At 65.0% G+C, this 26,884-nt stretch overlaps 1 protein-coding gene and 1 long non-coding RNA gene across 14 annotated transcripts in view; one reads left to right on the forward strand and one right to left on the reverse strand.

Moving 5' to 3' along the window:
• Positions 1–74: 74 nt before the first annotated feature.
• The window catches only part of MROH1 (maestro heat like repeat family member 1), a 63,280-nt gene continuing 36,470 nt past the window's right edge, over positions 75–26,884 (reverse strand). For 7 of the 13 annotated variants that reach the window (XM_045455463.1, XM_045455468.1, XM_045455464.1 and 4 more), the window contains 30 exons: positions 26,217–26,339; positions 24,450–24,557; positions 24,104–24,248; positions 23,917–23,957; positions 23,521–23,662; positions 23,195–23,247; positions 22,672–22,779; positions 22,244–22,363; positions 21,963–22,085; positions 21,019–21,165; positions 20,887–20,913; positions 19,820–19,942; positions 19,509–19,588; positions 19,298–19,409; positions 19,123–19,218; positions 18,395–18,499; positions 16,160–16,295; positions 15,942–16,054; positions 14,943–15,095; positions 9,519–9,673; positions 6,688–6,853; positions 5,923–6,119; positions 3,369–3,506; positions 2,839–2,953; positions 2,167–2,313; positions 1,744–1,932; positions 1,288–1,443; positions 905–1,216; positions 754–819; positions 75–355 (listed from right to left, as the gene is read on the reverse strand). In XM_045455463.1, the coding sequence (XP_045311419.1) occupies positions 215–355; positions 754–819; positions 905–1,216; positions 1,288–1,443; positions 1,744–1,932; positions 2,167–2,313; positions 2,839–2,953; positions 3,369–3,506; positions 5,923–6,119; positions 6,688–6,853; positions 9,519–9,673; positions 14,943–15,095; positions 15,942–16,054; positions 16,160–16,295; positions 18,395–18,499; positions 19,123–19,218; positions 19,298–19,409; positions 19,509–19,588; positions 19,820–19,942; positions 20,887–20,913; positions 21,019–21,165; positions 21,963–22,085; positions 22,244–22,363; positions 22,672–22,779; positions 23,195–23,247; positions 23,521–23,662; positions 23,917–23,957; positions 24,104–24,248; positions 24,450–24,557; positions 26,217–26,339 (3,837 nt within the window). In that variant the 3' untranslated portion in view covers positions 75–214. The remainder of the gene's footprint in view (positions 356–753; positions 820–904; positions 1,217–1,287; positions 1,444–1,743; positions 1,933–2,166; positions 2,314–2,838; positions 2,954–3,368; positions 3,507–5,922; positions 6,120–6,687; positions 6,854–9,518; positions 9,674–14,942; positions 15,096–15,941; positions 16,055–16,159; positions 16,296–18,394; positions 18,500–19,122; positions 19,219–19,297; positions 19,410–19,508; positions 19,589–19,819; positions 19,943–20,886; positions 20,914–21,018; positions 21,166–21,962; positions 22,086–22,243; positions 22,364–22,671; positions 22,780–23,194; positions 23,248–23,520; positions 23,663–23,916; positions 23,958–24,103; positions 24,249–24,449; positions 24,558–26,216; positions 26,340–26,884) is intronic. The other 6 variants (XM_045455472.1, XM_045455473.1, XM_045455471.1 and 3 more) reach the window with 5 other exon arrangements.
• On the forward strand, positions 7,931–18,388 carry LOC123586440. The gene is made up of 3 exons (XR_006706792.1): positions 7,931–7,941; positions 17,214–17,220; positions 18,282–18,388. It is a non-coding gene; the product is annotated as an uncharacterized LOC123586440 (long non-coding RNA).

Genomic DNA, 26,884 nt, shown 5'->3' on the forward strand with positions numbered 1-26,884 from the left:
TCGCCTGGTGCGCAGGGGCACCCCACTGACCCACCCCACAAGGGCAGGCTACGTCCTGGCACGCCTACGCCAGCTGCTGAGGAGCGGATGGCTTTATTGGAAACCAGGGGTTACAGCAGCTTGCCTGCCCTCCCGGCCTCCAGGGGCCTTGTCTGGAATGGCAGGGGTTGGACCCTTGGTAGCAGGGAGCTCCTCAGGGCCCTGTCGTCGGGGTTCAGGCGCAGACCCGGGCTGGCACTGCCGCGGGAGCCTCAGGCGAACTTGACCAGGCGGCCCAGGGTCTCGGCAGCCTTCGCGCGCACCAGGGGGGCTGGGTCCTTGAGCAGGAGCTGCAGCGCTGGGGGACGGGGAGCCACTATCAGGGTGCCCCGGCCCCGCCCCCTTCCCGGTGCCTGGAGCCTGGGGGGCCAGGACCCCATGGTGCACCCCCGCCTTGTGCGGAGGGCCACCCGCCCACCGCCCTCCTAAGACAGGCCTCTGCCGGGAGCGCCTGGGAGCCAACGGAAAGATAGTTTTTCCTTTTTTAGTGTTTTTTAAGCTCTTTTGGAACAGTTAAGAAGTTTCCGTGAATTACTAGAGACGATGAGGTCACCAGTGACAGGGGAAAAATCCTTGAAATCCAGGAAAATCACTTAGTCCCCTGGTGCCCACAGGTCAGGGAGGCCCCTTACAGGCGGCAGATTGGGGGGGGCGGGGCCGGGGCGGGGCTCAGCAGCCAACAGGTTGGGGGGGCGGGGCCGGGGCGGGGCTCACCTGCCGTGATCTGCTCCAGGTCCACAAGTGGCTGGTGCTCCGGCTCCGCGTGCAGCACCAGGAACCCTGCGGCAAGGGCAGGGCAGGGTCAGGGTCAGGGTCAGGGTAGGGCAGGGGCTCACACAGAAGGGGACGGTGGGGCAGGGCTCACCCATGAGCATGGGGGCGGCAGCACGGACGTCCTCCCAGCTGCTCTTGAAGTAGAAGAGGCTGGTGGCCGCCAGGCGGCCCAGCAGTTCCGGGAAGTGGTACATCTGCACAGAAGGCCTTCGGTCTCGGTCCCGGGCCCCCGGCCCCCTCCCCGGTACCCAGTGCGCCCCACCCTCACCAGGAGCTTGCAGGTGGCGTTGAGGAACTCCCCGAAGTGCAGGCCCCGGCCCTCCTGTAGGTGCTTCTGGAAGACGGCCGCCAGCTCTTCGTGCTGCAGGTTGGGGCCGCACAGGCGCAGGGCGAACCTGCAGGCCTGCAGGGCGTGAACTTGAGTCCCTGACCCGTGAGCGGGCCCCGGCTCGCTCGTCCCCGCCGGTGACTCACGTTGGTCACAGGGGCTTGGGGATCCTGCAGGTGCAGCAACAGGGGCACCAGCCCAGCAACAACCTGCTCCAGGAAGACGTCTTCACAGCCCCCGTGGCACACCTGGTTGAGGTGCCCGAAGAGGCGGATGGACGCAGAGCGGAGCTCCGTCTTCTCCTGGTGGGGCGGGGCGGGGCGGGGCGGGAGGGCAGGTGTCAGCCAGCGCCGGGCTTCGGGCCCCCTCCCTGGGCCACCCTCCTTGTCCCTGTGGCACGGGCGCCTGGGGGCTGACCGAGACAGGCTGGCATGGGGAGCAGCTCCAGGCTGAGACCAGCCCTGAGCTCTAGGGGTGGGGTGGAGGTGGGGGTGCCACGGCCCGCGGGGGCCTGGGGAGCAGGCTCCAGGCCGCCTGGCAGGGGTGGGGGGTGGGGGGAGGCCGACCGGCCTGTTGGAGCCCCTGCGCCCTGCCCGGCCTACGCTGTCGAAGAAGGGCCGGATCCGGATGGCAACGTGCAGCAGCACGGAGCGCAGGTCCTGGCGCTTCACCAGCTCCAGGAGCCTTGCCAGGCCCACCATGGCCTCCAGGGCCACCAGGCTGTGAGGGTCGTCCCTGTCGTCCAGCCCGCCGATCATGGCTGTCAGGAGCTGGGGGCCGTGGGCCTGCACCTGGGGGTGCCCCACACTCAGCTGTCACGTGGCCAGGGGGACCCGGCTCCCCACCCCGCAGGCTCGCCCCCACTGTGCTGCTCAGTGGGCCACCTCCCTGAAGGTCCCCGCTGCCCACACGGTGTCTGCCCGGGTCTCCCTGCCCACCGCAGCTCTTCTGTCCCTAAGCCACAGGCAGGGCAGCGGGGGTTGTGGGGGGCGGGGCAGGGTGCGGTGACTGCCCTGCCCATTCACCTTCTCCGGGGAGCTGGAGGCGATGTTGGCCAGGCCTCGCAGCACCAGCCGCCGCACGCTGGCACTCGTGTCCTTCTGCCGCGCCGCCAGGTTGTCCAGCAGCGACTCCAGAAGCATCAGGTCGTTCACCACGTTGCTGTTGAGCAGCTGAAGGCAGAGGTGCTGTGACCACCTGCCACTGACCCTCCCCAAGCCCCCTCCCCCACCCCCAGGGCTCGCCCCACCCCGGCCGGTCCGGGCTGCCTCCGCGGCAGCACCTGCTCCCCGCCACCGGGCAGCTCACACGCACGAGGAGTGGATGTGGCAGAGGCCAACTCAGGGCCTCCCTTGGTTCTCTCCAGTTCCTGACCCCGGCCACACCCCAGCTCCCAATGCTGTGGCCTTTGGGCAAGTCTTGGCATTGTCGGCCACAAGGGGGCATCCAAGGGAGGCTTGGGCCTTGTGGCTGCTGGTGCGTCCCCCCTGAGGGCCCAGCACAGACCGCACAGCCGAGGCCTCCACTGAACAGAGTGGGATTGTCACCAGGCCTGGCCCGGCGGCCTCTGGACCCAGCAGCGCCAAGCGGGAACTGGGCGATGGCCCTGGCTGGGGAGGCCGGTGCCTGCCTGTGTGGAGGGGGCTTCCTTCCCCACCCTCCCAGGCCCTCAGCAGATCGGAACAAGTGACAAGTACCTCGGCCAGGAACGCTGTGGAGGTGACCCTCTGGATCTCATACACACTGCTCTGTGTGCACACGAGCGCCTTCATCACCAGGGGCAGCCGGGGGCCTGCACACTTGGCCATGGCGCTGTGGAAGGAGGCCACGCGGCACAGGTGCTGGGACCTCGGGCTGCTCCGAAGTCACCCAAGCCAATGTGGACCCAAGGGGTTGCCCCTACCTCCCAGCCTGCTTGGTCAAGGGCCCCGGCCCATAAGGCCCTCGCCCCAGGTGCTGAACCCTGAATATCCTCCCTCCCTAGCATCCTAGCCCACCTCACCAGGCCTCTGTAGAGGGGCCTTCCCGCTGCCCCCCACCCCGAGACTGTCAATGTGGCCAGAAGCTCAGAGCTGCGTTGGTGGCCTCTCCGCTTCCACACACGTGGCAGAGGCCCCAAGCTGGGCTCACTGGCTCCCAGGTGCCCCTAAATATCTGCTGTCAGAGAGCCTGGCCTACTGTGCCTCAGCGGTGCTGGAGCCTGTGTGCAGGGGCACGGCCCCCTTACCTGGCCAGCCGGGTGACCCCCTCCTCGTGTCCTGCCGAGGTCCTGAGCAGCTGCCAGCCCCCCTCCAGCTCCACACGCCGCACCACGTCCTCATTACCCCCCCGGAGCAGCATAGCCTGCAGAGCATCCACCGCGCAGCTGCGGGACACGCGGGGGGTGGGTTTGGGGGGCGGGGTGAGGGCGGCAGAGGCCCCGTGTGTCCCTCTGCTCTGTACCATACGCACAGACCCGTGCTCTTGGGGAGCAGCCTCCCCTCCTCTCTGGTCTCAAGCTGCTGAGACATCTGGCCACCCATCCCCCACGATCGGCAGCGTCCCCAAGACCCTCTGAAAGCAGGCAGGGCCCTCCGGCACTTTTAGGGTAACAACCAACAGCTTTTGTCCCTTGCTTTAAAGACCTTCGTTAATTAAACTAAGACAAGAAGAAAAAGAAAACAAAATCGTTAACAAAAATGAACCCAAAAGACAGATCGGCGTCTGACTCTTCTTGCCTGGGCAGCACGGAGCCTTCGGATGAGTGCCTGGGAAACCCAGTGTCGGTGGGCAGGGCGGAGCAGGGTCTCCAAAGGCCTGGGGCTGTGGCTGCACCACAGACGTGTCTGGCCTCAGACATGCCCGACACGCTGAGAATCAGGCTCTGTTCCTGCACCTAAGTTGCCTGCTTTCGCGTGCGCACAGCCACACCCACCCTGGGACACCCTGGAGCCCAAGGAGGGGACCACAGATGGGGCTCTGTGTCAGTGAGGAAGGGCCTCCCACCTGGGAGCCAGGATGTGCCCGGCTCCCTCTAGAAACTCGGCCAGGGCTGGGCTGGGCTGGGCTGAGCCTGCTGCTGTGACTGCTCCCACAGCCCCGCAGGCACTTGGCTCTCCTGTCTCCCCGGTTGGTGGGGGCTGCGCCCACGGGGCCCAGCTGAGGCACGCGGGGCTGGCAGCGGGCAGGCCGCAGGGGCACGGCCCATGGTCCCGGGTCGGGGGTGGGGGGTTGGGGAGCAGCATCGGTCTGGCACCCGGGAGAACCTCACACCAAAGCCCGAGGCCCGAAGAGAGCTCGTCAGGGCTCTCGGAACCCCACGTGGGGGAGCCTTGGGGCCATAGCAGCCCTGGCCCGGTGTTGACCTCGCCCCTGCGAGTGGCCACCTCTCACTCCAGGCCTCACACCGGCCTGCAGATGCGTGTGGCCCCGCACCGCCGGCCCTGGGAGCTCCCGGCCCAGGGTGGACGCTTGACCTGACACGGCCAGCAACCGAGGTAGGGGCATCCACCAGGTGGCCTGCCTTTGACCAAGACGGCTCATTTAGGGCGATTTTTGGCTACGGCAAATCTAAAGTGGGGAGATGCAGGTTTGGCTGAGAAGGCTCCTCCCTGGCTCTTCCACCCCGCTGCCCGGAGCTCTTACGGACGCGGCCGGTACCATGGTCTGACGGGCCTCCTCTACCTGCGCCTAGCTCTGCGCACGTCTCAGCTCAGGGGGTGGCAGCCCAGGGACCCCGCTGAGGGCTCGCGAGCCGTGGCGTGCAGTCCCGGCGGTGTCTGCCAGCGCATTCGCATTTTCTGCTTCGTCTGCGCAGAGCCGGGCGGGCTCCGGGCTCCGGCACGCGGCCCCTCCCAGAGCGCCCGGGCCCGGGCCTCTCCGGCGGCGGGGCGGGGCGTACTGACGCTGCCCCCGTCTGTCCCCACCACGGGGCACGGGGCCCGTCCGGCCCCACGTGCCTGGAACGGGTGGGAAGGTCTGCAGGTCCTGGGGTATCAGCTTCCTCCCTTTGCCCTGTGGCCCCGGGGCAGTCGTTTGGGCTCCGAAGTGCCACTATGGTGGGCCCAGGGATGACCCCAGGGACTGACGCCCGAGCTGCTGAAGCCCTCCACCCACCACCTCCCTCAAGCAGCTCCACCCTGCCTGTCCCGCTCTCCCGCCCCAGGGCCCACACCCCCAAAAGGAGCAGAGAGGGAAGGTGCCTGCACAGGCCAGTGGTGTGGGGGCTGGTGCTGAGCCCTCCCCGCGGGGCTGGGGATCTGGCCCCTGTAAGGGGGCCCTGGGGAGAGGCGGTGAGGCCACTGCACGCTTTCTGCCTGAAGAAGCGGCTTTGGTGCAGAGCGTAGAAGGAGCAGAGACCCAGGGCTGAGCACCAAGGCTGCAGACACGGGGGTGGAGGTGGGGGCTCAGCCCAGGCCCCACATGCACCCCGAATACTCCCTGTAGCCCCACCTCCCGAAAGGCGGTGCTACTCTGGGCCCACCTGAGTGTCCCCACACAGCCCCTGTGGGCCACCCTGAGGACGGCACCACCCCACAGACTTGGGGCCGCCTCCCCCACGGTGCCTGTCCCAGACACAGCCCGAGGAAACCGCACCACCAGGGTGGACAGTGTAGCCTGGAACATCATCCCTGGGGCGGGGGGCGGCGGGGGGGGGGGGAGGTCCCAGCTCCCCAGGCACACACTAGCTCCTGAGTCTGAGTCGGGGCCCCAGTGTGGTGCCCGCCCTTCCCATCCTGTACGCCCCCGCCAGGACGCCAGGCATGCAGTGGTGCTGCGGCGGCAGAGGAGGAGCCGGTTACCTGCAGGGCTCGAGGCTCCTGGGGGCCACAGCCGAGCCCACACTCCTCCTCTCCTTGGCCTGCAGGCTCCGGGGCAGCAGGACGCCCAGGGTGCAGCTGACCCGCAGCAGGAGCGCGGCAAACAGCTGTGGGTACAGCTCGAGCACTGCGGGCCCAGACTCCAGGGCGCTCAGGACCTCGTGCAGGGCACAGGTGGCCTGCGGACAGGGGCCGCTTCAGGCTCAGCCCTTCCGCCGGAGCCCTTTCTAATGGGGCTGGCGACGGTGAAGGCTGGGCTCTGCACCCCAGAACCACACCAGCCCGAAGCCCCCGCCGGGCTGAGAGGTCTCGGTCCTGGGGCGGGCAGTGGGGGGGGGGGGGGAGCGGGAGGCCCCCGGGGCAGGAGGCAGGCACGGGGGCAGCGTGACCCCCTTGGGGACAGGCCTCCGACCATCTGCCCTTGCTTCCATAGCAGGAGGAGGAGGAAATTCTCACAGCTGCTTTTACTGCTGGAAATGTTGCCAAGCCAGGCTTGCTTTTTTCCGCAGGATGAAACAGAGCGGTTTCCCTTGGGGACCCACACCTGTGGGGCCTTTACGAGCCTGGGCTCCGAGCTGGCCTGGCTCCGGCGCCCCCATTAGCTGCCAGGTGCCTGAGGGGTGGCACCCAGGCCCCCTGTGGGGTCCTCCTCCCGCCAGGGGCAGCGCGGCCCCTCACCCGGCCCCCTCACCACGCAGGGAGCAGGCAGAAGGGGGCAATGCGCATCAGCCCCGGGGCCCCACTCACCGCAAGGGGCAGCAGAGTGGCCTCGCGGCCAGGAGAGCTGCTTAGCAGGAAGGCCCGGGTCTCCTTGAACGGGACGTCCCTGCTCATCTTCTCCAGGAGCAGCCCCAGGACCTGTGTGGTGAGGCTGGGCTCCAGGGCCAGCGCCCGCCACAGGGTGCAGGTGTGGCTGCCGCAGGGCAGAAGGACAGTCACCTCCAGGCCACCGCCGGCTCGGCTCCACACCCCAGATGCACCCACAAGACTCCAAGGGCTCCACTCCGGGCAGGCGGTGCCCCGACCTCGCATCCAAACGAACCCACCCCGTCCCCCGACCCCGGTGAGCAGCACTGGCAATAAAGGGCAGGGAGAAAAGTCTCGGCCTGAACAGAGACCCTGAAGTCCCCTGGGAGCTGCCAGAAGCAAACAGGAGGCTTTCCTGCAGGAGACAGCCTCATTCGGCCTCGGGGGCGAGACCCCGCAGAAGCTACAGCTCTTAATACGCGTACAGACCGAAACGACAGACCTCAAGCACCTAATGGGAACCGGAAACTCCAAACCTCGATAAGCAACTTTTAAAATTTATTTGAAGAGAGAGCAGGGCAGAGGGGCAGACAGAACCCCCAGCAGGCTCTGCAGCGTCAGCAGAGCCCAACGTGAGACTCGAACTCACAAACCGTGAGTTCACGACCTGAGCCAAAACCAAGAGTCGGTCATCACTTAACCCACGGAGGCCCCCCCCTCCGCCCTGAGGTGCCCCTCGATAAGCAAGTCTGAAAGAGAACCCACGGCCCTTCGGAAACGACACACAGGACGCTGCGCCCTGCACAGGCAACTGGCGCCAGCCTGAGCAGAGCAGGGGTGACGTGGGACAAGTGGAAGGTCATGGGAAGAAGTCACCTGAAGTCAGCACAAGAAAGACCACAGTGGAAATTCAGAGACCAGAACCAGAAACGTGAGGGGTGGGGTGACAGGCTGTCCCAGAAGCACAGGGTGGAGAGAGGATCTGAAAAGACAAGGGCTGGCAAGTGTTCAGAACGCATGAGGATGAAGGAAAGCAGGCTGCGGGCCCCTGCCGGCAACAGGCAGGACACCAGTGACAAGTGCCCGGCCCGTGCGCAGCGGAGAAAAGCCGGCAGGCTCCCTTCAGAACGACAGCACTAGTGAGTCCCGTGGGAGCCAGAGAACAGCCACGTGCCCCCTCCCGGCACGGGAGACCGGCCCAACCCAAACGCCGACCCTACCAAAGTAATATCCCCGGAGGGCGGCCAGAGGAACGTGTCTTCCGATGGCCAGTAAAGAGCTCGCCCCCCGCAGTCTGGAGGACCTACTTCAGGTGAAGGAAAGCGAAGGGCCAAGATGCCACCAGGAGAGAGGGACACCGGGGAGGCACGGGGCTTTGCCGCTGGGCAGCCCCGTCCACCTGCCTCCAGGGAAGGGCACGGCACGCTTCCGACACAGACACCAACGCGGAGGCGAATGGGTGTGCCACGTTCCAAGAATACTTCGCGTGTGGGCAAATTTTAATTCCGTGTGATTTTCACACATCATGAAATACTCTTTAAAAAATTTTTTTTCTAACCGTTTGTAAGTTTAAAATTCATTCTTGGCTCACCAGCCGTACAAAAACAGGCGGCGGGTCACATTTGGCCCCCTGCGCCAGGACCGTCCGGCTCCTGGACGCGGCCGGCGTGTCGCCCACGGCTACAGCGCAGCATGACGACGAGCAGCGGCGCGTGCACCGCGAAGACAGCGCACTACCCCGAGGAAGCCAGGAGAAAATTCCGTACGATTCTGCTTACACTGATTCTGCTTGAGTTCAAGATCAGGCAAAATGCCTGTCTGACGATAGCAGTCAGACAGCGGCGACCTTCGGGTTTCGAGAAGGGCTGGACGGGAGCCGCCTGGGGGATGGCCGCCTGCAGGCAAGGGACGCTGCAGCCAGCGGTGTGGACAGTGTGCTCTCTTCAGCGAGAAGCAGGTGGCAGGTGCGTGAGCAGACCCAGCAGGGGCACTGACGGCGGGCAACACGCGACCCTACCCTGTCCTGTAGGTGAGGACGTGGGGGGGGGGGGGGGTCGGCGGGCAAAGGCCCGGGCTGCCCGAAGGGAGGCAGTCGTGAGCCAGGTTCTGCGCACACGGGGTCACTCTCAGGGCAACCACTAGAACAGAAAGAGGGCTGACAACTTCCAAACTAATTCAGGGGAAGACCAATCTATAAAAAGAGCCCGTCGGCCACAAGACACAAGAAAGACGATCAGGACAGAAGAGGAGCGGCAAAGAGGGGTCCCCGCTGAGGCTGCCGTCCCGTCCCACTGCGTCGGTGGGGAGATGCAGCCACTTACGCTGGAAGGACAGATGGACGAGGAAAGGTTGGCGGGGACAGGATGGAAATGCAGAAGGCACTCCCGGGGAGGAGGGGCCGTGACCGTGCGCTCACCCCCGCACAGCGGCATACCCCCAGAGCGGACACGCGTCAGGGAGAATGGCGGTGCCCGACGGCAGGCAGACGGTACCAACCGCGCCGGGGTCCGAGACCACTCCCAGCCCTGCGCACAGCAAAGGCGGGACCAGGGCACGGTCCTCGGCCGGGAGAGACGCTCTCCTGTGAGGCTCGTGGGCGGAAACTCGGGAGCTGGGGGTGTGAGTGGGGGTGCACGGGGTGGGGGGCTGGGGATGGCGACAGGCGCCCTGCAGAAGAGAAGCGGGGACAGAGAACGCGGGAAGGGGCCAGGGGTGCCGGGGCGCCACGCGGGGCAGACGGAACCCTCGAGTGCCGAGTCTGGGCTGACCTCGGCTTGCGGCCCAGGCGGCCGGGACCCCATCCACCCCGAAGGCCGGCAGGCACAGGGTACCTGTCAAAGGGCAGGGAGCCGCCCAGGAGGCTGGACACCACGGCCGCACAGTGCTGGGACGCCAGGAGGTACACGCTGTGCTGTGCGGCCTGCAGGACGTGCTCCTCTCGGGCCTCCTGCAGCTTCGAGCGCAGAACACTCACGATCTCGGGCACCTGTGGGGCGGGGGGCGTGGGGGTCAGGCCCTGGGCACACCCGCCCCAGGAGGCATTCCAGCGCCATCAGAGCCGCCAGCTGTGAGCCCCCCAGCCAGGGTCACAGGGGGCGGGAATCCCGCGGGATCACCGCCGGCCACCACGGAGAGAGATGCCACGTCCCGGTGCGGGGACCCAGATTCCACGTGGGAGGCCACCAGAGCAGAGCGCGTGCCAGGGCGCACACGGGCAGCGTTCGCGTGACACACGGAGCACGGAGGCCGGCAGCTGCGATGGCCCCGCACGCCCCCACGTGGGGACGCAAGCCCCGGGCCCCTGGAGGCAGCGCGCGGCCGCCCTTGCCCAGCAAAGGCAAGGTAAGCGGTGGGCTGCGACAGCGAGGACCAGGAAGGGGACGCTCGTTCTTGGACCGCGGCTGGCAGGCTGCTGTCATCCCAGAAGCGAGAGGGGCCATCCGGTGCAAGAAGGGGCAGCCAGAGCACAGCCCAGGCCCCGACGCGGCAAGCGGGCCCTCTTCTGGGCATGGGCTTGTCACTGCGGGTGCACAGGGCTCTTGGGAAAGGGGTGCCAGGCCCCACCACGGGGATCGCCTACTGCCCCGGCTGCACAGCGGGAAGACACCACAGTCCAAGACGACAGCAGACAGACGGCGGCAGGGACACAGTCCCTGGACAGGGACAGCCAGCCGACTGTGGACTCGGCCACCTCCCAGGTGCCCGGGCGGAGCCGGCCGAGGAGCCCACCTGACGGCCGGGCAGCAGGAGGAGCAGGGAGGTACAGGTCTTGGCTCCGACCTGGAACCTTCCAGGCCAGGCCCACGCCTGCTCGTGTGGTAGAATCTTGCAAGCGTGCGGGGCACAAGAGGTGCGCAACTCGGATGTCTAGGAAACGTGGGAGGCCACGTGCCTGGAGTGGGGCAGGCCAGCGGTCCCTACCCGGCCATAGGGACCGGTGTCCTTACCACCGTTTCTCGAAAGGCTTGTCACCACGATGACAGTCGCTTCACAACTGTGGGTGCAGCAAGTGGATCCTGCTCCCACTGCCCGCCCCCCCCCCCCCCCCAGCTGCCGGGGTAGAGAGCGTCCCTAACCCCGGCCCCAGGGCTCTGGCAGGAAGGAGGTGTTTTCCACACCGGCTGGGCCACGGCCTGGCTCCCACCGATGCAGGAACATCTGTGGGCCCTTCCCGTCCGAGTTCACTGCTGAAGCGGCCAAGGCCAGCGGCGCTCCCCCTTCCCCTGGGCTCCCGGCCTGGACACACGCTTCGCTCGTGCACGTAACGTTCCCGCCCTCCGGCACTAACGTAACCGTGGATCTTCCCCACGTGCGTCCGTCCCAGGGCGGGTTTTCGAGCCGGACCGTGGCGGCTTCTCTTTCTTCCTTCACTTCGCTGCCTCCTCTCCGGGATGTTGGCTCTTTCCCCAACTTGTCTCCTCAGAGGTAATTCTAATCATCTCCGTGGGTTTATCTATCCTCTCTAGCGTTTTCCTTGCTCTTGCGGATTTTCTTCGGCGGCCGGAACCCACTGGGGCGCGTGAACGGCTCCGATCCGTGCGACTCGTGAGCGTGGCAGCAGGCCCCGGTGCTCGGCCGCGGGGGGCCCACGGGCTGGGGTCTGTGCCAGTGAGCCGGCTCCGTCCGGTCTCAGCCGGGGGCCTGCGTTCCGACGGCCTGTGTGCCCTCCACCTTCCGGGCAGCTCCAGGGCTCACCTTCACCAGCCCTGCGCCCGTGCCCCAGGCTGGCGTCCACCCCTCACGGCGTGGTCTCCCGCCGTGCGCTCTCTTCACGGCTCCGCCAAGCCAGGACGCGCCACGCAGTCCAGCCCTCGGCGGTCTCTCGTACAGACACAGGGTCGTGCCGCGCGAGGACACTGCCATCACCCCAGAGAAGCTGCGGGTGCGTTAACCACCCGGCCCCGGCCCCTGACCCCCTCCTGGCCCTGTGGACTCACACACTAGGTGGCCTCTGGTGGCTGCTGTCTTTCATGGGGCACAACGTTTTCAAGGCTCATCCACGCGGAGCGTGTTTCATACTTCACTCCTCCAGGTTGCCGAGTAGCATTTCAGCATACGGGTGGGATGTGTTTTATTTATGTTTATTAACCGACAGACATTCAGGTTCCTTCATTTCGCCATTAAGCACGATGCTGCCGTGAGCATCTACATGCCGGTCTTCGTGGGGACGTCTGTCTCCACGTCTCTCGGGCACACGCCTGAGCCGGGGGCCGCCGGGCCGGAGCTGCCAGGAGGCCTCCACAGCAGCAGCCCCGTTTCGTTTGCAGAGGGTCTCCTCTCACCTGTTCCCCTGGGCTTCGCCAGCACACGTCCCCCCAACCCAGAGAACCCCCCAACCCAACCTCCCTCCCAAGACGACCCAGGTCAGGAGCCGGCACCCTCCCGTCTTGCCCTCTGCGCTCACGCTATGACACGCTCTGTTTCACCATCGCTGCACGCTGGGGCCGGGGGCCCTTGGTCTGGTCACGCCGCCCGCCAAGACCACGTTTTCTGATTCCGTGTTGGAGACATTCAACAGTGTCCTGGTGTCCCTAAAAGGGCCCCCTGCCAAGGCCTCTCAGGGCAGGGAGGAAAGTGGTGGCCCGCGTGACCTCCGCGGGTACAGGATGCGAGCGTGCCCGTCACGCGGAAGACGGAGGTGCGTGTCACAGACGCGCTGAAGCACGAGCCCAGCCATCAGCAGTCCCACTCCGCGGGGCAAGGGGGGTGCGTGTCGTGTCTGTGGGCCGAAGCTGGGAAGGGTACCGTGCAGGCGGCAGCACCCTGAGCCCCCCCCGGCTGGTGCGGCATGCTGGGCCCATGAAAGGAGCCTTCCTCTGTCGGGAACGGGGGCTCCAAAAAAACAAACCAGGCAGAAGCTTCACGACAACGGATTTGGTGGTGATTTCTTGGCCATGACACCCAAGGAACAGGCAACGAAGGCAAAAACCTAGGCCTGCATCGGATCGAAAACCTTTTGCGCGCGAGGAGCACCTGGCAACTCCTGATCTCAGGGCCTAGGTTCAACACCCCCCCACCCCCCACCCCCCGCCCCAGGCATGGAGCCTCTTACAAAACGACAACTTTTAGGGGCGCCTGGGTGGCGCAGTCGGTTAAGCGTCCGACTTCAGCCAGGTCACGATCTCGTGGTCCGTGAGTTCGAGCCCCGCGTCGGGCTCTGGGCTGATGGCTCAGAGCCTGGAGCCTGTTTCCGATTCTGTGTCTCCCTCTCTCTCTGCCCCTCCCCCGTTCATGCTCTATCTCTCTCTGTCCCAAAAATAAATAAACGTTGAAAAAAAAAATTTTTTTTAAACAAAACGACAACTTTTAGGTGTCCGAGGACACAATCGAGGGCTACAGAATGGGAAAACACTCCCGGGTCACACACCCGATACTGTGCCGGTGGCCAGGCCATACAGAGAACCGCACAGCCAACAACAACAGACCAAACAACGTCATCTCAAAATGGGCGAAGGTCACAGACAGGTCTCCCAGAAGACAGACAAATGGCCAAGTGCATCGTCAGCAATCCTGAGGGAAATGAAGTCAAAACCACTCTGAGGTGCCACCTCACACCCAGCAGGAGGGCTGCAACCAACAAAGCAAAAACAAGTGTGGGTGAGGATGCGGGGAAAGGGAGCCCTCTGCACGGCTGGCGGGAACGCGAACCGGTGCAGCCGCCGTGGGAACAGAGGAGGCTCCTCCAAACGTTCAAAGAGGCCTAAACGACCCAGCGCCCCCGCCGTGGGCAATTCACCCAAGGGCCAGCCGTCCGCACACCCGTTACAGCCGCACTCACAGCCGGATGGACACACGGAGTGCGGCCCGTGTACCCACGCACCAGGAACACCAGCAGCCCCGGCCTCCAAACTGACCCGTCCCCTCCACGCACATGGGGCCTCCGGGGACCCTTTCTACCACTCAGATCCAAGCGGGGGGGCCCCGCTGAGTGCAGAATAAAATCCAAGCCTTCCCCCAGCAAACCCTACCGTGGCTGTGCCCTCCCGTCACACCTGCAGCCCGTTGACAAGTGCCTCCTGAGGGGACACTCTCTCTCTCCAGGGGTCACCACGCACAGCTCTCCTGCCACGTGGCCCTTTCTGATGCTCTTCCACCTTCTCCATCAGCAAACTCCTGTTCGTCCCTCCCTGAGAAGGTACTGGTGACATACACGTGTCCGTGTGCCCACGTGTGCGTACATATGTGCGTGCGTATCTCTGACAGAGAACTCGTATCCGGAATATATAAAGTACTGGCACAAATCAACAGGAGAAACACGGACAACCCAGAAAAAAAATGGGCAAGACGCGGGCGTCTCCGGCTGCGCACGGCACACGCATACAAAAGCGTTCAGCTTCACAAGCCCCCAGAGAAACGCGAGTCCCGCTCAACATGGAGCCGCCACTCACCCCCAGGACGACGCGGACCAGTGCCGGCAACGGCGCGGCCTCTCCCGGCGTGTCCCCGACAGAAACACACCCTCATGCGGCCCACGGCAACGCGGCCCCTCCTGGGAACTGCACGTGTGCCCCCCGAGGCGGCAGCCAGGCGGTGCGCAGGCGCGGGCGACGGTGTGTGTGACCTCACGCTGGCAGGGGCGGCACACGAGGGCACGAAGGGTGAGAGTCCGTCTCTATGGGGTACGAACCAGCCGGCGCTCCGCACTGCAGGGAGGCAGGGCAGGGGCAGCCTGCGGGGTGTCGGCTTGGGGGACCAGGGACTCCGGAGCGGGCGGACGCCTGTGCGTGCACATCCGTGGGGACCCCCAGGACAAGTCCGTGCTCTGCTGGGACGCTCCACTTCCAGAGGGAGCCTCAAACCCCTCCCGGCCAACAGGTCCGCCTCTCGGGGATTCACAGGGCTGGCGTTGTAGCAGCCACCCGACCCCTGGAGCCCGCCTCGCGCCCGCGGGGACCCGAGCGCGGAACGTGCGTGTCAGCCGTCGCTGCACACGCGCTGACGCAGGGCCGCTGCTGACGCACGACTGGGAACAACTACGCAGACGGCCACCTGAGCTCCCAAGGGCACACAGAGGTGACAGAGGTGACAGGGTGAACGGGAAGGCCACAAGGAGCAGGAGGCACGTGAGCGCCCCGGGCAGGGCCCCCACGGGCCAGCCAGCTGTGGGACTCTCCGAAGAGCCTGGAGCAGAGGGCCCAGCCAGTGCCCACCCGCCGCGGGGCTCCGCGCCCCCCACATTTTCCTTCCCCTTCCCCTTCCTTTTTCCGGGCCCCAGCCCGGCCCCCCCCCCCCCCGCCCCACCCCACCCCCCTCACCTTCTCCTGGAGCATGCTCCCTCGCTCCCTCAGCAGGCAGTTGACCATGACGGTAGCCGCCCTCGAACAGTTCTTGTCCGGGTCTCCCAGACTCTCAAACAAGGTCAGCAGGAGGCTGATGAGTTGCTCTGGCGGGAGGCGCTTGGCAATAATCTAGGACGACGGTTGTGTCAGAAGAACTGAGCCGGTGGGGACACAGACCCAGCATCCCGGGGTCGGGGGCCGGGTGCCTCCTCCAGCCGCCCCTGCCCCCTCGTGGGTGTGGGGGCGAGGTGGCGGCTCACGCACAGGAGGCGCGCCGGGGCCGAAGCCTGGCCCTGCTGGGACACGGGGTGCCTCAAGGACCTGCCTGACCCAGGCCCCTGGAAGGTAGTCCGGGGGCGGCTGCCCTCCTGACCCGTGGGGTGGCCTGCAGGTGTCCAGACTGCAGGGTCAAGGGTGGGGGGTGGCACATCCACCCTGAGCAGCCCAGCCACGGACCGGAGCCCCCTCCTCGTCTGGTCAGCACAGCACAGCGAGCCACTCATTAAAGCAGACAGCACACAGAATGGAAGGGACGCAAAACCACAGACGGCAGCCACGCCACGTCTGGCCCCAGCCGCACACCTCCCACTCCACCCGGAGTCCCCCAGGGCTGCGTCTTTTCCTCCCGCAGAGTCCTCCCTCCCCGCCCAGGAAGGGCCCCGTTCACCCCCTCCCTTCCTTCTTCCGCAGGAGAGCACGCCGCCTCGGGACCCGAAGGCCAGGTCCAGACACCAGATGGAGTAGGAGTGCCGTCCTGGCGTGGGGGCTCACAGCGCAGGCTGGGGCAGCTTCCTCGGCTCTCTGGAGCCGGCAGCTGAGCTCCTGATGCCCCTGCTGCTGGGCCTCGGAGGGCTGACCCCAGGAAGGTGGAAGCAGGGCCAGCCCGCTGGCCCCGTGGCACACCCACCCGGCGCCCTGCAGAGCCCGTGGCATGCTCGGAGCTGGCTGCTGTGACGGCGCCACCCCGGCGGGTACCTGGGCTATGCTGTGGCAGGTGTGGAAGAGGATGGCGGGGTCGGGGTGCACGAGGCCTTCTTTGAGGGCGAGGAGCTGCTCGGCCACATCATCCCGGTAGTCACGGGAGAAGCCTTCAGAGGCAAGGCAGAGGGAGGCCGGGCAGGTGCTTCCCTGGCCCCCAAGGCCCAGGCTCCACCCCTCCTCCCTCCAGCAGCTCTGTCCAGCCAGGAGCTCACCCTCATAGCCCAACTGGAGGTACAGCAGGGCGTAGACGCAGCTCACAGCCTCCTGGCGGGTGGCAGGCCACAAGTCCGCGCATCGTGGGGAGAAGAGGCCAATGAGGAGGCCCAGGTTGTGGAAGGGCACCAGGGCCTGGAGAGGCAGAAGGAGGGGGTCCTCGTGCCAGGCCCTCCAAGATGCCGGGAGGGGGCAGGTGTCCCTGCACCAGCTGGACCCAGACACAGGCAGGGGTGTGACCAGTACAGCTCCTCAGTGAGCTGCTCCCCTGCCAGGACCCCTAAGAGGAGGAGGGTCCGGTAGCAGGTGTGTGCAGGCAGAGGGGCGATCAGGAGATAAAGAGGGAGTCCCCACGGGCAGCAGAGGGGGGCAGGGCTCTGCTGATCCTGGCCAGGAGGTGTGCGACGTTCCCTCCCCTAGAACACAGGTCCCGTCAGGTGAAGGGCTGCGTGAGATCTCCTTTCGCCCTAGCGGGGTCCCGGGCCCATCTTCCGGGGCCTAGTCTTCCTGGCCAGATACAGAGCCCTGCCTGCCCCACACTGAACAAACGGCTTCGCGACATCTGTTGCACACCCCTCGGTCTCCTGCCTCCACCTGCCCCCATCGGCCCGCCACGCATGAGGCCTCCTGGGGAAGCGCCCGCACCCTGTCCATGCACAGGTGCCTTTAAGGGAGAGTCAGGCTCCGCTGCTCTGAGGGCTCAGCTGAAGGCCCTCACCCCGGCCGTAGGCTGCAGGGAGGACCTTGGGGGCCAGCCACCGTTCCTCTCAGCGAGGCCAGACATCTGTCACCTCACACACAAAGGTGAACTCTACTTAGACTGGGCTTATGTGAAAAGCAGGCCAGGAAAGAATTTGTGGGAAAAGGCCACCTAAGCTCGCTCAGAAGCGAAAACCATCCAGACACGTGCAGTAGGTCCAGTGAGACAAACAATCGGGGTCTGGGTAGGTAAAAAAAAAAAAACAAAGCAAAACAAACAAAAAACAAACAAACAAAAAACCAAGAGAAAAGACCACAAGCATCTACTCCTGATAAACATCCTCATTAAGACAGACCAGGGGTGCCCAGGTCGCTCAGTCGGTTAGGCCGACTTTGGCTCAGGTCATGATCTCACTGTCCGTGAGCTTGAGCCCCACGATGGGCTTCGTGCTGATGGTTGCATACCCTGCTTGGGATTCTCTCTCCGTGCCCCTCCTCTCCTCTCCCACCCATGTGCCTTCTCTCTCTCACAAAGTAACAGATAAACTTAAAAAAAGACGCAGCTGGAACAGGATAGAGAATACCTAGCAGTGCAACTATCTAGAGGCTGGGGGCTGCTGTCAGTCCCCACTTTGTTCTGGAAACACCAGGCAACACAAGAGGCTGAGAGGCACAGGGGTTGGGGGGAAAGGCCAAATTATCAGCATCTGTAAGCGACACGACTGTGCTTCTGGAAGCACAAGAGAACTAACCAACGCTCATTAGAAACGACGACGGGGTCTTATGAACGGCCTCGCGTCTCAGAGTCCACAAACCCACGCCTTCCATGTGCACTAACTACAGTCAGACAGTTACTGACAGCGCTTGCAGAAAGCGCTTCACTGGCAAAGGCACCAAAATCTCTCACAGCAGAGCCGCGTGAAGATGCCGTCCCGCGTTTCCGAGCGGCCTGGGTGGAAAGACCCATTACTGACGGATGCTCAACAAGTTAATCCATCGGTCCCACGCAATCCCTATCAAACTCACAACAGGGGATGTTTCAGGACGACGCGAAATTTATCCGAGGATCACCTAGACCAACGGCCTTGTGCGCACAGCCGCGAAGCCCCGACAGCGTGGCCCCCCCCCCGCCCCCCGCAGACGCCGAAGTGCCAGACAACCATGCGCTTCCCGGACTGAGCCCCTTCGCAGCCCACCCCTACTGCTCCAGACCCCCTGCCTCTGCCCAAACGTCCTCGCTTTCTTGTACCCCGCCCCCACCTCCCCTTCCCCGCAGCTGACGCGGGGGCTCCCGAGGAGAGGGGTGCCCGTCAGGTTTTACTCTGAGTGGCCAGCCCTGAGGACGACTCCTGGTCCTGACCGGCCCTCTGTGCACGTCTCCGGAAAGAGGATGGTGGGGCCCCCGGAATGTGGAACCACCAGAGGAGCACCAGGGAGCTGGGAGGGTGCTGTGGGTCGTGGGGGCCACACACAGCAGCCCCCAGGCCAGGGGACCCAGGACCGAGGCCGGGGCAGGGGAGTCGCCTGGTACTCACGCTGACATGCAGGTGCTCCAGGAAGTGCTGCAGCAGGCAGGCGCTCAGGCCCAGCGCCCGCACCCTCTCGTGGCCCCGTGGGGACCTGATCCACGGGCTCAGGTGCTGGGGGAGAGGGGGCTTCGCGTGGGTGCCGGGGCAGGGGTGAGCCCGGGAAGCAGCAGCCTGTGCACTGCGGGCGGCTCAGTATCCCTGCCGGGCCACCCGTCCCCGGCCGGCGGGCCAGGTCACGGCAGGTCGCCTGCTACAGCTGGGGCTCTGTCCCCGTCCTGTTGGCCCGGCCCACAGACGTGGCCACCCCAGGCGGACCGAGAGCGAACCAGGCCTACCAGGGGACGGGCTGCTTTTGCAAGCAGGTCAGTCTCCCCCCTGCAACTGCAGTGCCGGAAAGGGCAGGGAGGGGTGCGGCTTGGCTACCACGTGCCCGCTCCGCCATCCCGACAGCCCTAGATGGTCAGGAGCTCACATCCGGTGCCTGAGTGGTCTCTCCATCCCCGTGCCACACAGTGGCGGGGAGGCGAGGATAGGCTCCTGTGTGGGCCCACCCCCATCCGCCCACCCGTCCAGGCAGGGCAGCCCTCCTGTTCACAGACGCCCCTCCCATACACTTGCAGAGAGCACCAAACTCCCCAGCGCCCCCGGAGCAGGCAGCGCCAGGAAAACCAGGCATGGGGCCGGCTGCCGGGGTCGGGGGGGCAACCCCAGGGCAGGGCACACCCAGAGCACACCTCCACCATGATCTGCAGGCCCTGCGGGGTCATGTTCCGCCGAAGGAGGCTTGTCAGCAAATCCTCGAGGGCGTGCATGGTGTCCAGGTACAGGGACTAGAAAGAGATGAGGCCACCAGTGACCCCGGTGCCTGCAGCGGCCTGCCCGCTGCCCGCCGTGGATGCAGGGTGATACCTCCTGGCGGTCCTCCTCCCCCTCGGGCTCAGGCAGCACAGCCATGACGCTGTGTAGACAGCCGCGGATCAAGTCCGCCTGCACTCGCTCTTCCAGCGCTGGCTCCAGGGAGCTGAACCGCAGTCAAGGCCCCGTGCCACACCCCTTGTCCAGAGGGCACGTGCACAGAGGGCCCCCCCACAGCCCCCCTCACACCCAGAGGAAAGGATACACCAGGTAAGTGCAGGCAAGCATGGCCTTCTTCCGAATGGGCGTTCTCAGGGAGTCTGGGGGCTCTGCCTTGATGAACTCCTAGGGGAGCCAGCCCCGTGACTCAGCCCTTCGCCCAAGCACCAGCCTTCCTCCTGGTCAGCCATCTGCCCGGCGCTGGCTTCTGGCCAACTCTGTCCCCCAACCCAAGTGGGTGCCGGGCCCCTCGCTGCATGCACCCCCCCCCCCAGTCGTCTCCAGGCCCAACTCCCCCGTCTAGGGCCGTGCCCTGGGAGCCACCCTAGCACCGGCCGGGCCCCGCCCAGAGCTCACCATCATCTGTGCCACCAGCTCCGCTTTCCTCAAGAAGTGGAAAGAGCCAGCTTGGGCACTGCTGCAGATGGCCTGGCTGGCCATGCACACACTCTGGATGAGACACAGCTTCAGAGCCGGGTCCTGGAAGGACACAGGACTGCAGGGGGGCCACCAACGCCCGCCCCCACAGCACAGCTCTGCCCCGAGGTGGGCAGCCGCTGCCTCTCGGCCCTTGGGGTGGAATCCAGAACAGGAGGCCACCCAGAGTGACAGCCCTCAGGCCCCGCAGCCACACACGTTCCTCCCTGAGGGGCTCTCAGCCTGTCCTCCTCCAGCTCTTGCCACGCAGACCAGGGGGCCTGGAGCCCCCGCGGCACTCAGCTCTCCGCCTGGCTCGGGCAGACAGCACGCTGTGTCCCCTGCACCCTGGGGTGTGGCTGGAAGGGCATCTCAAGGTGGGAGGAGAAGGGAACATGCCCAAGAAGAACCCCAGCAGAGCGGGACTGTCCCCTGCCTGTCCCACCGACTCGGCCTCTGGGGAGTCAGGAAAGGGGGTGTGGGGAGCTGTCCTGGGGACACGAAGTCCAGGAAGAGACAAGTCTCAGAATACCCTCCCCTCCAGCCAACCCCAGGAGACCCCAGAGGGTCTGCTCTTCAAGGGGAAGGCCCAGCCACTCCTAGAGAGGTGTTAGTGCCCAGTTAGTGCCAGAGATCCCAGAGAGGAAACACGTTAGTGAGGCTCGGCAGGAGGTGGGCGTCGTGAGCATCAGGGAGCAGAGCCCCAGCCTGTGGGCCTGCCAGCCAGCCGCTCAGAAGCCCTCCGGCCATCCTTCTGTCCACCCACCACCCAGCATCCAGGCCAGGACGCTAGTTCCTGGGCCCCTATTGTGGCTGTAAGAGGAGAAGCTGCTCCAAGGCGAGTGGGGACCCGTCCTGGCGCGATGCTCCCAGATGCTATCCCTGGGGACTGGGAGCGGGGAGCCCCAGGGGGCGTCCCCCTGGCTTCTGCCCCTGAAGCTCACAACCAGGCCAGTCCAGAGAAAAGAGAAAAGGCATAGTTCACACTTAACTCCTACACACTGTACCTTGGTCTCTACCTTTATTCCCAGAACCTGAACAACAAAAGTGAAGTGAGTTAAAACGCGAAGCTCTGGCGGTGATGTCTCTGCCCCGCCTTCATGGCGCCCCCCACGCAAGCAGTCTGCCGAGGCACCCACCTTGGTGCTGAAGTACTGGAATATGTTCCGGAGGATGTCCGACTCGACCTTGGCCAGCACCAGCTCGCGGGGGGCCCGTGCTGCCACGTGGCCGTAACACAGGATCAGAGTTGACTTCACCTTTTCCACCTCATTCTCACTTCGGTCCTGAGAGGCCAGAGGGGTCGGCAGGGCCTCAGTTACAGGCCATTACCTGCCCCCAATAGGAAGCCTTGCGCTCAGAACCCCCAGGTCCGTCTAGAAGAAGGGCTGAGCTGGCCAGCAATGACAGAGGCATAACCGAAGGAGCGGAGGGTGCCATCAGAGAGTCCCTCCGCCGGGGACAGAACGGGACAGGCAGGCCAGCCACGGGCCCGCTGGGGACAAAGCAGCAGAAGGGAAAGCACTGAGGAGTGGACCACGATGGGAGAGGTGGGCAGAAGGGAGGGCTGGGAGCTGAGAGCCAACTCGGGGGCCGGGGCAGGGGGGGCAGGGGCCCCTGCCCTCTCAGTGGCTGCTCTGGAGCCCTCCCACCCGGCCCGGACTTGAGATTCTGTAACTGCAACAGGCACCCGGAGATGAGGACTGGGGTGGCGGACGGGGCAGTGGTCCATGCCCCTTGCATCAGGCTTCCCCAAGAATGCAGCCTTCGCTGGCCACCAGGGGGCAGAGGACACGCAGACAGCAGGCGGGCGGTCCCATCCTGGCCCCTGGGAGCCCCTCAGAGCCCATGGCCAGCACAGGACTGCCCCTTGTCATACCCACCAGCCCCACCCACAAAGAAGCACGGACCGGATGCCACCTCCCTGCCCTGCCCCCAACCGGCAGGGTGCCTGAGCCCAGGAAGCTCCAGAACCCGCAGCCGCAGGACCCCAAATCACAGCAGCACAGCCAAGACAGAAGCACGGCTGGTCCCACCCAGATGCCCCCCACCACCGCCCCAGCGGTCACCCTGACCCCTGCACCTTAAAAATGTTGAAAATGCCGGTGGATCTTCTGAACACATCTGACCTCATGAAGTCCTCCAGCTGGGCCAGGACATCGTCCAGGTGAGAGGTGGCACAGATCCCAAAGCAACAGGCGAGGCCCTGGGAGACGCACAGATGCACTCACACCTGGGCAAGGACAGGGGTGGGAAGGAGCACCCTGCACACAACACGCTCCAGAGAGGTGCAGTCACACACGCACGCACACACGCACACACTGAGTGCCTGAAGGGAGAGAGAGGTTCTGGGGAGGGCACCACCTCGCGCTCGGCCTCCTCCTGGTGTCTGGCCGTCTCCAGAAGCTCTTGCAGATGCTTCCTCACCACCTCCTTGCTCGAAGCGGCACCCAGCGTGGTTCCAATGCATTTATACAGGAAGTTCTGCAACAGAGCCAAGGAGCACAGCCGCGCCTGACGCCTGAGTGCGGGAGCGCCAAGCAGACATGGGAGGGCCTGCCGGGCACCCACGACGGTGGCCACCGCGAGGAGTGGGGGCAACGGGCTCCTGCACCCCCAGCCGTGGGCCTCTGGGAGGAGGCTCACGGGCCCTCCCTCTCTGGCTCTGCCAGGGCCACAGGCCACTGGAGACAGATTCATGCAGAAGATCACATGGAATCAAGGCAAAAGAACAGTAGCCTAAGGACGCTGCCCAGAACCACCCCCCCCGGGGCACCCCCTCCTCCGTGCACCTTCTCCTGGGGCGTCCCGTTGTAGCAGGGCAGCTGTCTGCACATCTCTAAGCTCAGCTGGCAAATCCACGTGTTGTCAGACACGACAGCCAGAGTGTCCCGAAGAAACTGTGGGCAGGGGCCAAAGCAGTGAGGGGCCAGGAATGCAGCCCTTCACGGGGCCGGGGAGGGCACTGAGGCCCCGTGACGTCACGCGCAGTGACCTCAGGGTGGTCCTGTGCTGTGGCTCTGAATGGTCTGTTGATGACCTTCAAGCCCAGGCAGAGCAAACCCTGGGTGGCCTGGCAGGGGACAGGAGAGAGGATTCCCGGGCCACAGAAGCTCAAAGCCCCCGAAATCTGGCTCTGTCACAGCAGGGTGAGCGACCTGTGAGGGCAGCAGCAGGTGGTTCCCCCCAGCCCCCCCCCCCCACTAGCGCCTACTGAGCTCCCTGAGCTGTCCTGACCCAGGCTGGAGAGGCCTCCACCCCCAAGACAGGCCACGGCCTTGCCCCCCTCCACCCCGCCCCCGCCGTCATCCTCACCGCCAGCAGCCTTTCCTCCCACTCCTTCTGGGACAGGGTCTCTTCAGTATGTTCTGAAACGACCAGTCGTGTTGTCAGCCCGGCCCACGCCCATCGATAGAAGCAGAGTTCACCCAGAGCCTTCCGGGCTGGCCTCGCCCTGTGTTCAGGAGGACCAAGGCGCTCCCACACCCCAGATGCTCCCAGGGGACACCCTGCAGGGAACGCCTTTCCCGCCTTGTGTTCTGAACCTCCGTGGGGGCCGTTTCTTCCACCTCAGAAAACGTGGTCTCTCCAACCCGGATGCAAACCGGCAGAGGAACACCACCCGGCGCCCGGAGCCTCACCATCCAGGTGTTCCAGCAGCAGGGGGACGGTGGTGGCCCACCGCTGACCCAGCAGAGGGTGGATGTTACGATGCAGGACGCTCAAGAGACGCAGCGAGGCGGCCCCGCGGCCATCCCCCAGGTAGGGGTTGGAAGACACGGTCTGAGGGAAGTAAAGGTGGGAGCTCTAGACCCCAGGGGCCACCATGCCCCGCAGAGCCGCCCTCCCGGGGAGGTGGAGGCAGAGACGGCTCTGAGACGCAGGTCCCCCCAACCCCATGGGGAGCACCTGCGAGACAGCAGGAGTCAGGGGACAGGGGGACCGAGGGGAGCGCCCAGGCCTTCCCAGACCCCCTCGGTGTGCCGTGGTCAGGGGACACGGCGCCACCGGCACGGAGCGCCGAAGCGCACGCTTACCAGGAGTCTCGTGGTGATGGCGTAGGGTGAAGGGAGGGTCACTGGAAAGGACGGGGGAGAAACGCTCAGGGGGCTGCCTGCCCACAGAGCCCCAGCCCCTGACGGCACCTGGGGCGGGGCGGACTTGGGGGCGGCTGCGAGGGTGGGGTCAGGCATCAGGGGTGGCACGGGGAGAGCAGGGGCGCACCGTTGCTGTCGTACTGGATGAGGAAGGCATCGGCCCCCACCTCCTCCCTCTTCTGGGCCAGGTGCACAAGGCTCCTGCAGAGCGGGGTCAGCGCCCCGGTGAATCGCACAGGGGTGAGAAACTCGAGCAGGTGCGGCCAGAGGACCTGGGGGCAGAGCCAGGGTCTGTCGGCGGCGCGGCTGCAGGAGCTCCCACCAGGCGCCGCAGGGGCTCGGCAAGGTCGTGGGGGGGGGGGCCGGCGAGCGCCCCTGCCCCTGCAGCTGCCCACTGCAGGGTTCAGCGGTCGCAGGGCCAGAAGGTCAGGAGGGGGGAGCGGTCACTCACAGAGGGGGGTCTGCACACTCACGTGGCTCATCCTGTCCACGGTGGTGCTGACCAGGTAGAGGGTGCTGATGCTGACGTCCCGCACACTGTCCGTGGCGGGGTCCTCGCTGTCGGGACCCGGCTTCTGAGGCTGGCGTGGGGGGGGGGGGGGCAAAGGCAGGTGCACGCATGGGGCCACCACTGCTCTACGCGGCTGTGGGCTCTGGGCCGTGAGGACACGGCCCGTGTGCGAACAGGGCAGACCCTGTCCGGCACCTGCCGGGGGCAGGTAACACACACTGCGCTGAAACTGCCCAAGGACGCGGGCTCACCTGGCTGAGCTCTCGTCCCCAGAATAGAGGAAACCTTGCACGTTCCCTGCCGGCCACAGACTTCGGCAACACTGACATGCGTAGAAACGGGAGGGCCTTTGTGGAAATGACAACCACCTTAGAAGACTCCCATTTTCTACCAAGAATAGGCTACAACTTGCACAGCCTGACGTGGCTGACGGTTCAGCCAGAGACGCCTGCTGTCCTCTCTGGTGAGATGGCGCCCCAGAGCCCAGCTCCCTGGGCAGGTTCCAGGCAGGAAAATGACTCCTGTTCTCTAAATGTTTTGTCTGAGCCTTCCGTCTGTGCTTTCAAATACCAAGAAGCAAACACCGAACAACCAAGAGACAGCAGAACTTCGATGACTGTAGCAGACCTACAGTCCTCACGCAGACATCAAAGGCCAAAAGCAAAAAAATAGGGGTGCTTAGGCCTCGAATGACAATTTTTAAAGCATGTTCTACAAATGTAGATAGAACTTCATACTGAACAAACATGAACCACTTTGGAGGTCTGATCACCTGCTAGATCAAAAGGACAATCTCTCAACAATCTTTTTTTTTTTTTTTTTTTTTAATGATTTTGCTTTTTTAAGTAACCTCCGTGCCCAGTGTGGGGCTTGGACTCACAACCCCCAGATCAAGGGCGGCTCGCTCCTCCCGACAGAACCCACCAGGTGGCCCTCCCAACAGAGTCTCAAAAGCAGGAATAAACCTGGCTAGATTCACAAGAGACAGTACAATAAAAGTACAAGTCTGCAGTGGCCGCAGAAAGCTACTCACCTGGACAGATTTTAATATCCTAAAGAAACCTTCAAATCCCCAAAACACTGGGAACTAATAGGCTACATCAGAGGACTTGATTCTCTCCAGCTTAGGCCCCACAGCCCCAAAGCGGTGGTAAAAATGCAGAGGCCAGAATCAGCCAAAGCAGCAGTGGACCTGGCCCCCCACAGGCCTGCGGGAGCAGCACCCAGCGGGACCCCCTTCCCGAGGGCCGGCAGCATCCACCAGCGCTGGTTACACCCCGGCACTTCAACCTAACCACAGAGGCCCATGTGGGGACATACGTGTCCCCTCTGAGCTGACCTGGGCAGGCAGGTGGCTCTGTGGGCACGAGAGCCCAGGCCAGGGCGGGCTCAAGGCCGTGACACTGAGACCACCCCGTCATGCCTGCGTGTTCCTGCCGTCAACCTTGCTCTCCCTCGAGAAGAAACTTGGATTTGCTCGGTAACGCTTTTAACACAAAAGCCCCAGGGAGGACCAAGCGTCTGTTCTGCCTCTTTTCTGAGTGCTAGGAGCTAAGGAAGCGGGGCGCTGCGGCTTGGAGGCCCCACCTCAGACACGGGAGACAGGTGCTCGGCATGCGGACCGAGGCCCCGCGCACGTACCCACCCGCCTGCCCTCTGGCCAGGCCTGCTCCCGGGAGGCTGCCAGCTCGGGAGCCCCAGGGAGGGTGGGTGAGGGGCCTGCCCTTACCTCGGCCTCGGGGGGCAGCGCGCACTGCTGCACGATGTACGCGACCATGGCCTCTCCTCCAGGTTGTTCCAGGTAGCCGTGGTGTGCCATGGCACTGATCACCTGCACCACTGCCCGCTTCACCTGCCCGGACCCGAGGGGGGTCAGGGAGGGGCCCCGAAGGGAGCCCTGGCGAGCACCACAGCAGTCCAGCCGGGAGGGGGGAAGCTCTCCCTCTCCTCTGCCTGTGCCCGCCCCTGCAGCCACACCTGTGCCACAGCTAAACGTGCACCTGTACCAGCACCCACGCCCACACCGGATCCACCTCGGTGCCTCGTCCTCCCTGCCCCGCAGCTGCACAAGAGGCTCTCCGGCCAGCCTGTGCACACGCTCACGTCCTCAGGGGAGGGCCTCCCGCCCCCCACACCTCCCCCTTTTCCTGGGCACTGGACATGCTGCTACTCTGGCTCTAGACATGCCTCCCCTCTGCCCCCCGCCCCCGCCCCGGCGCAGGACTGCTGTCCCTCAGGGCGGGCACCTCTCTGGTGCTTCGGGGGGAGGACCCCGAATCTGCAGCTGTTTCCCAAACGTTCCTGGGATTGAGCCCGCTGCCCAGCCCCCCCCTCAGTGGCCCTGCCTGGTGGCTCAAAGGCACAGCCAGGTCACTGTGGCTGAAAACCCTCTTCCCC

Source organism: Leopardus geoffroyi, chromosome C3, assembly GCF_018350155.1.
Source record: "Leopardus geoffroyi isolate Oge1 chromosome C3, O.geoffroyi_Oge1_pat1.0, whole genome shotgun sequence".
NCBI classification, from domain to species: Eukaryota; Metazoa; Chordata; class Mammalia; order Carnivora; family Felidae; genus Leopardus; species Leopardus geoffroyi.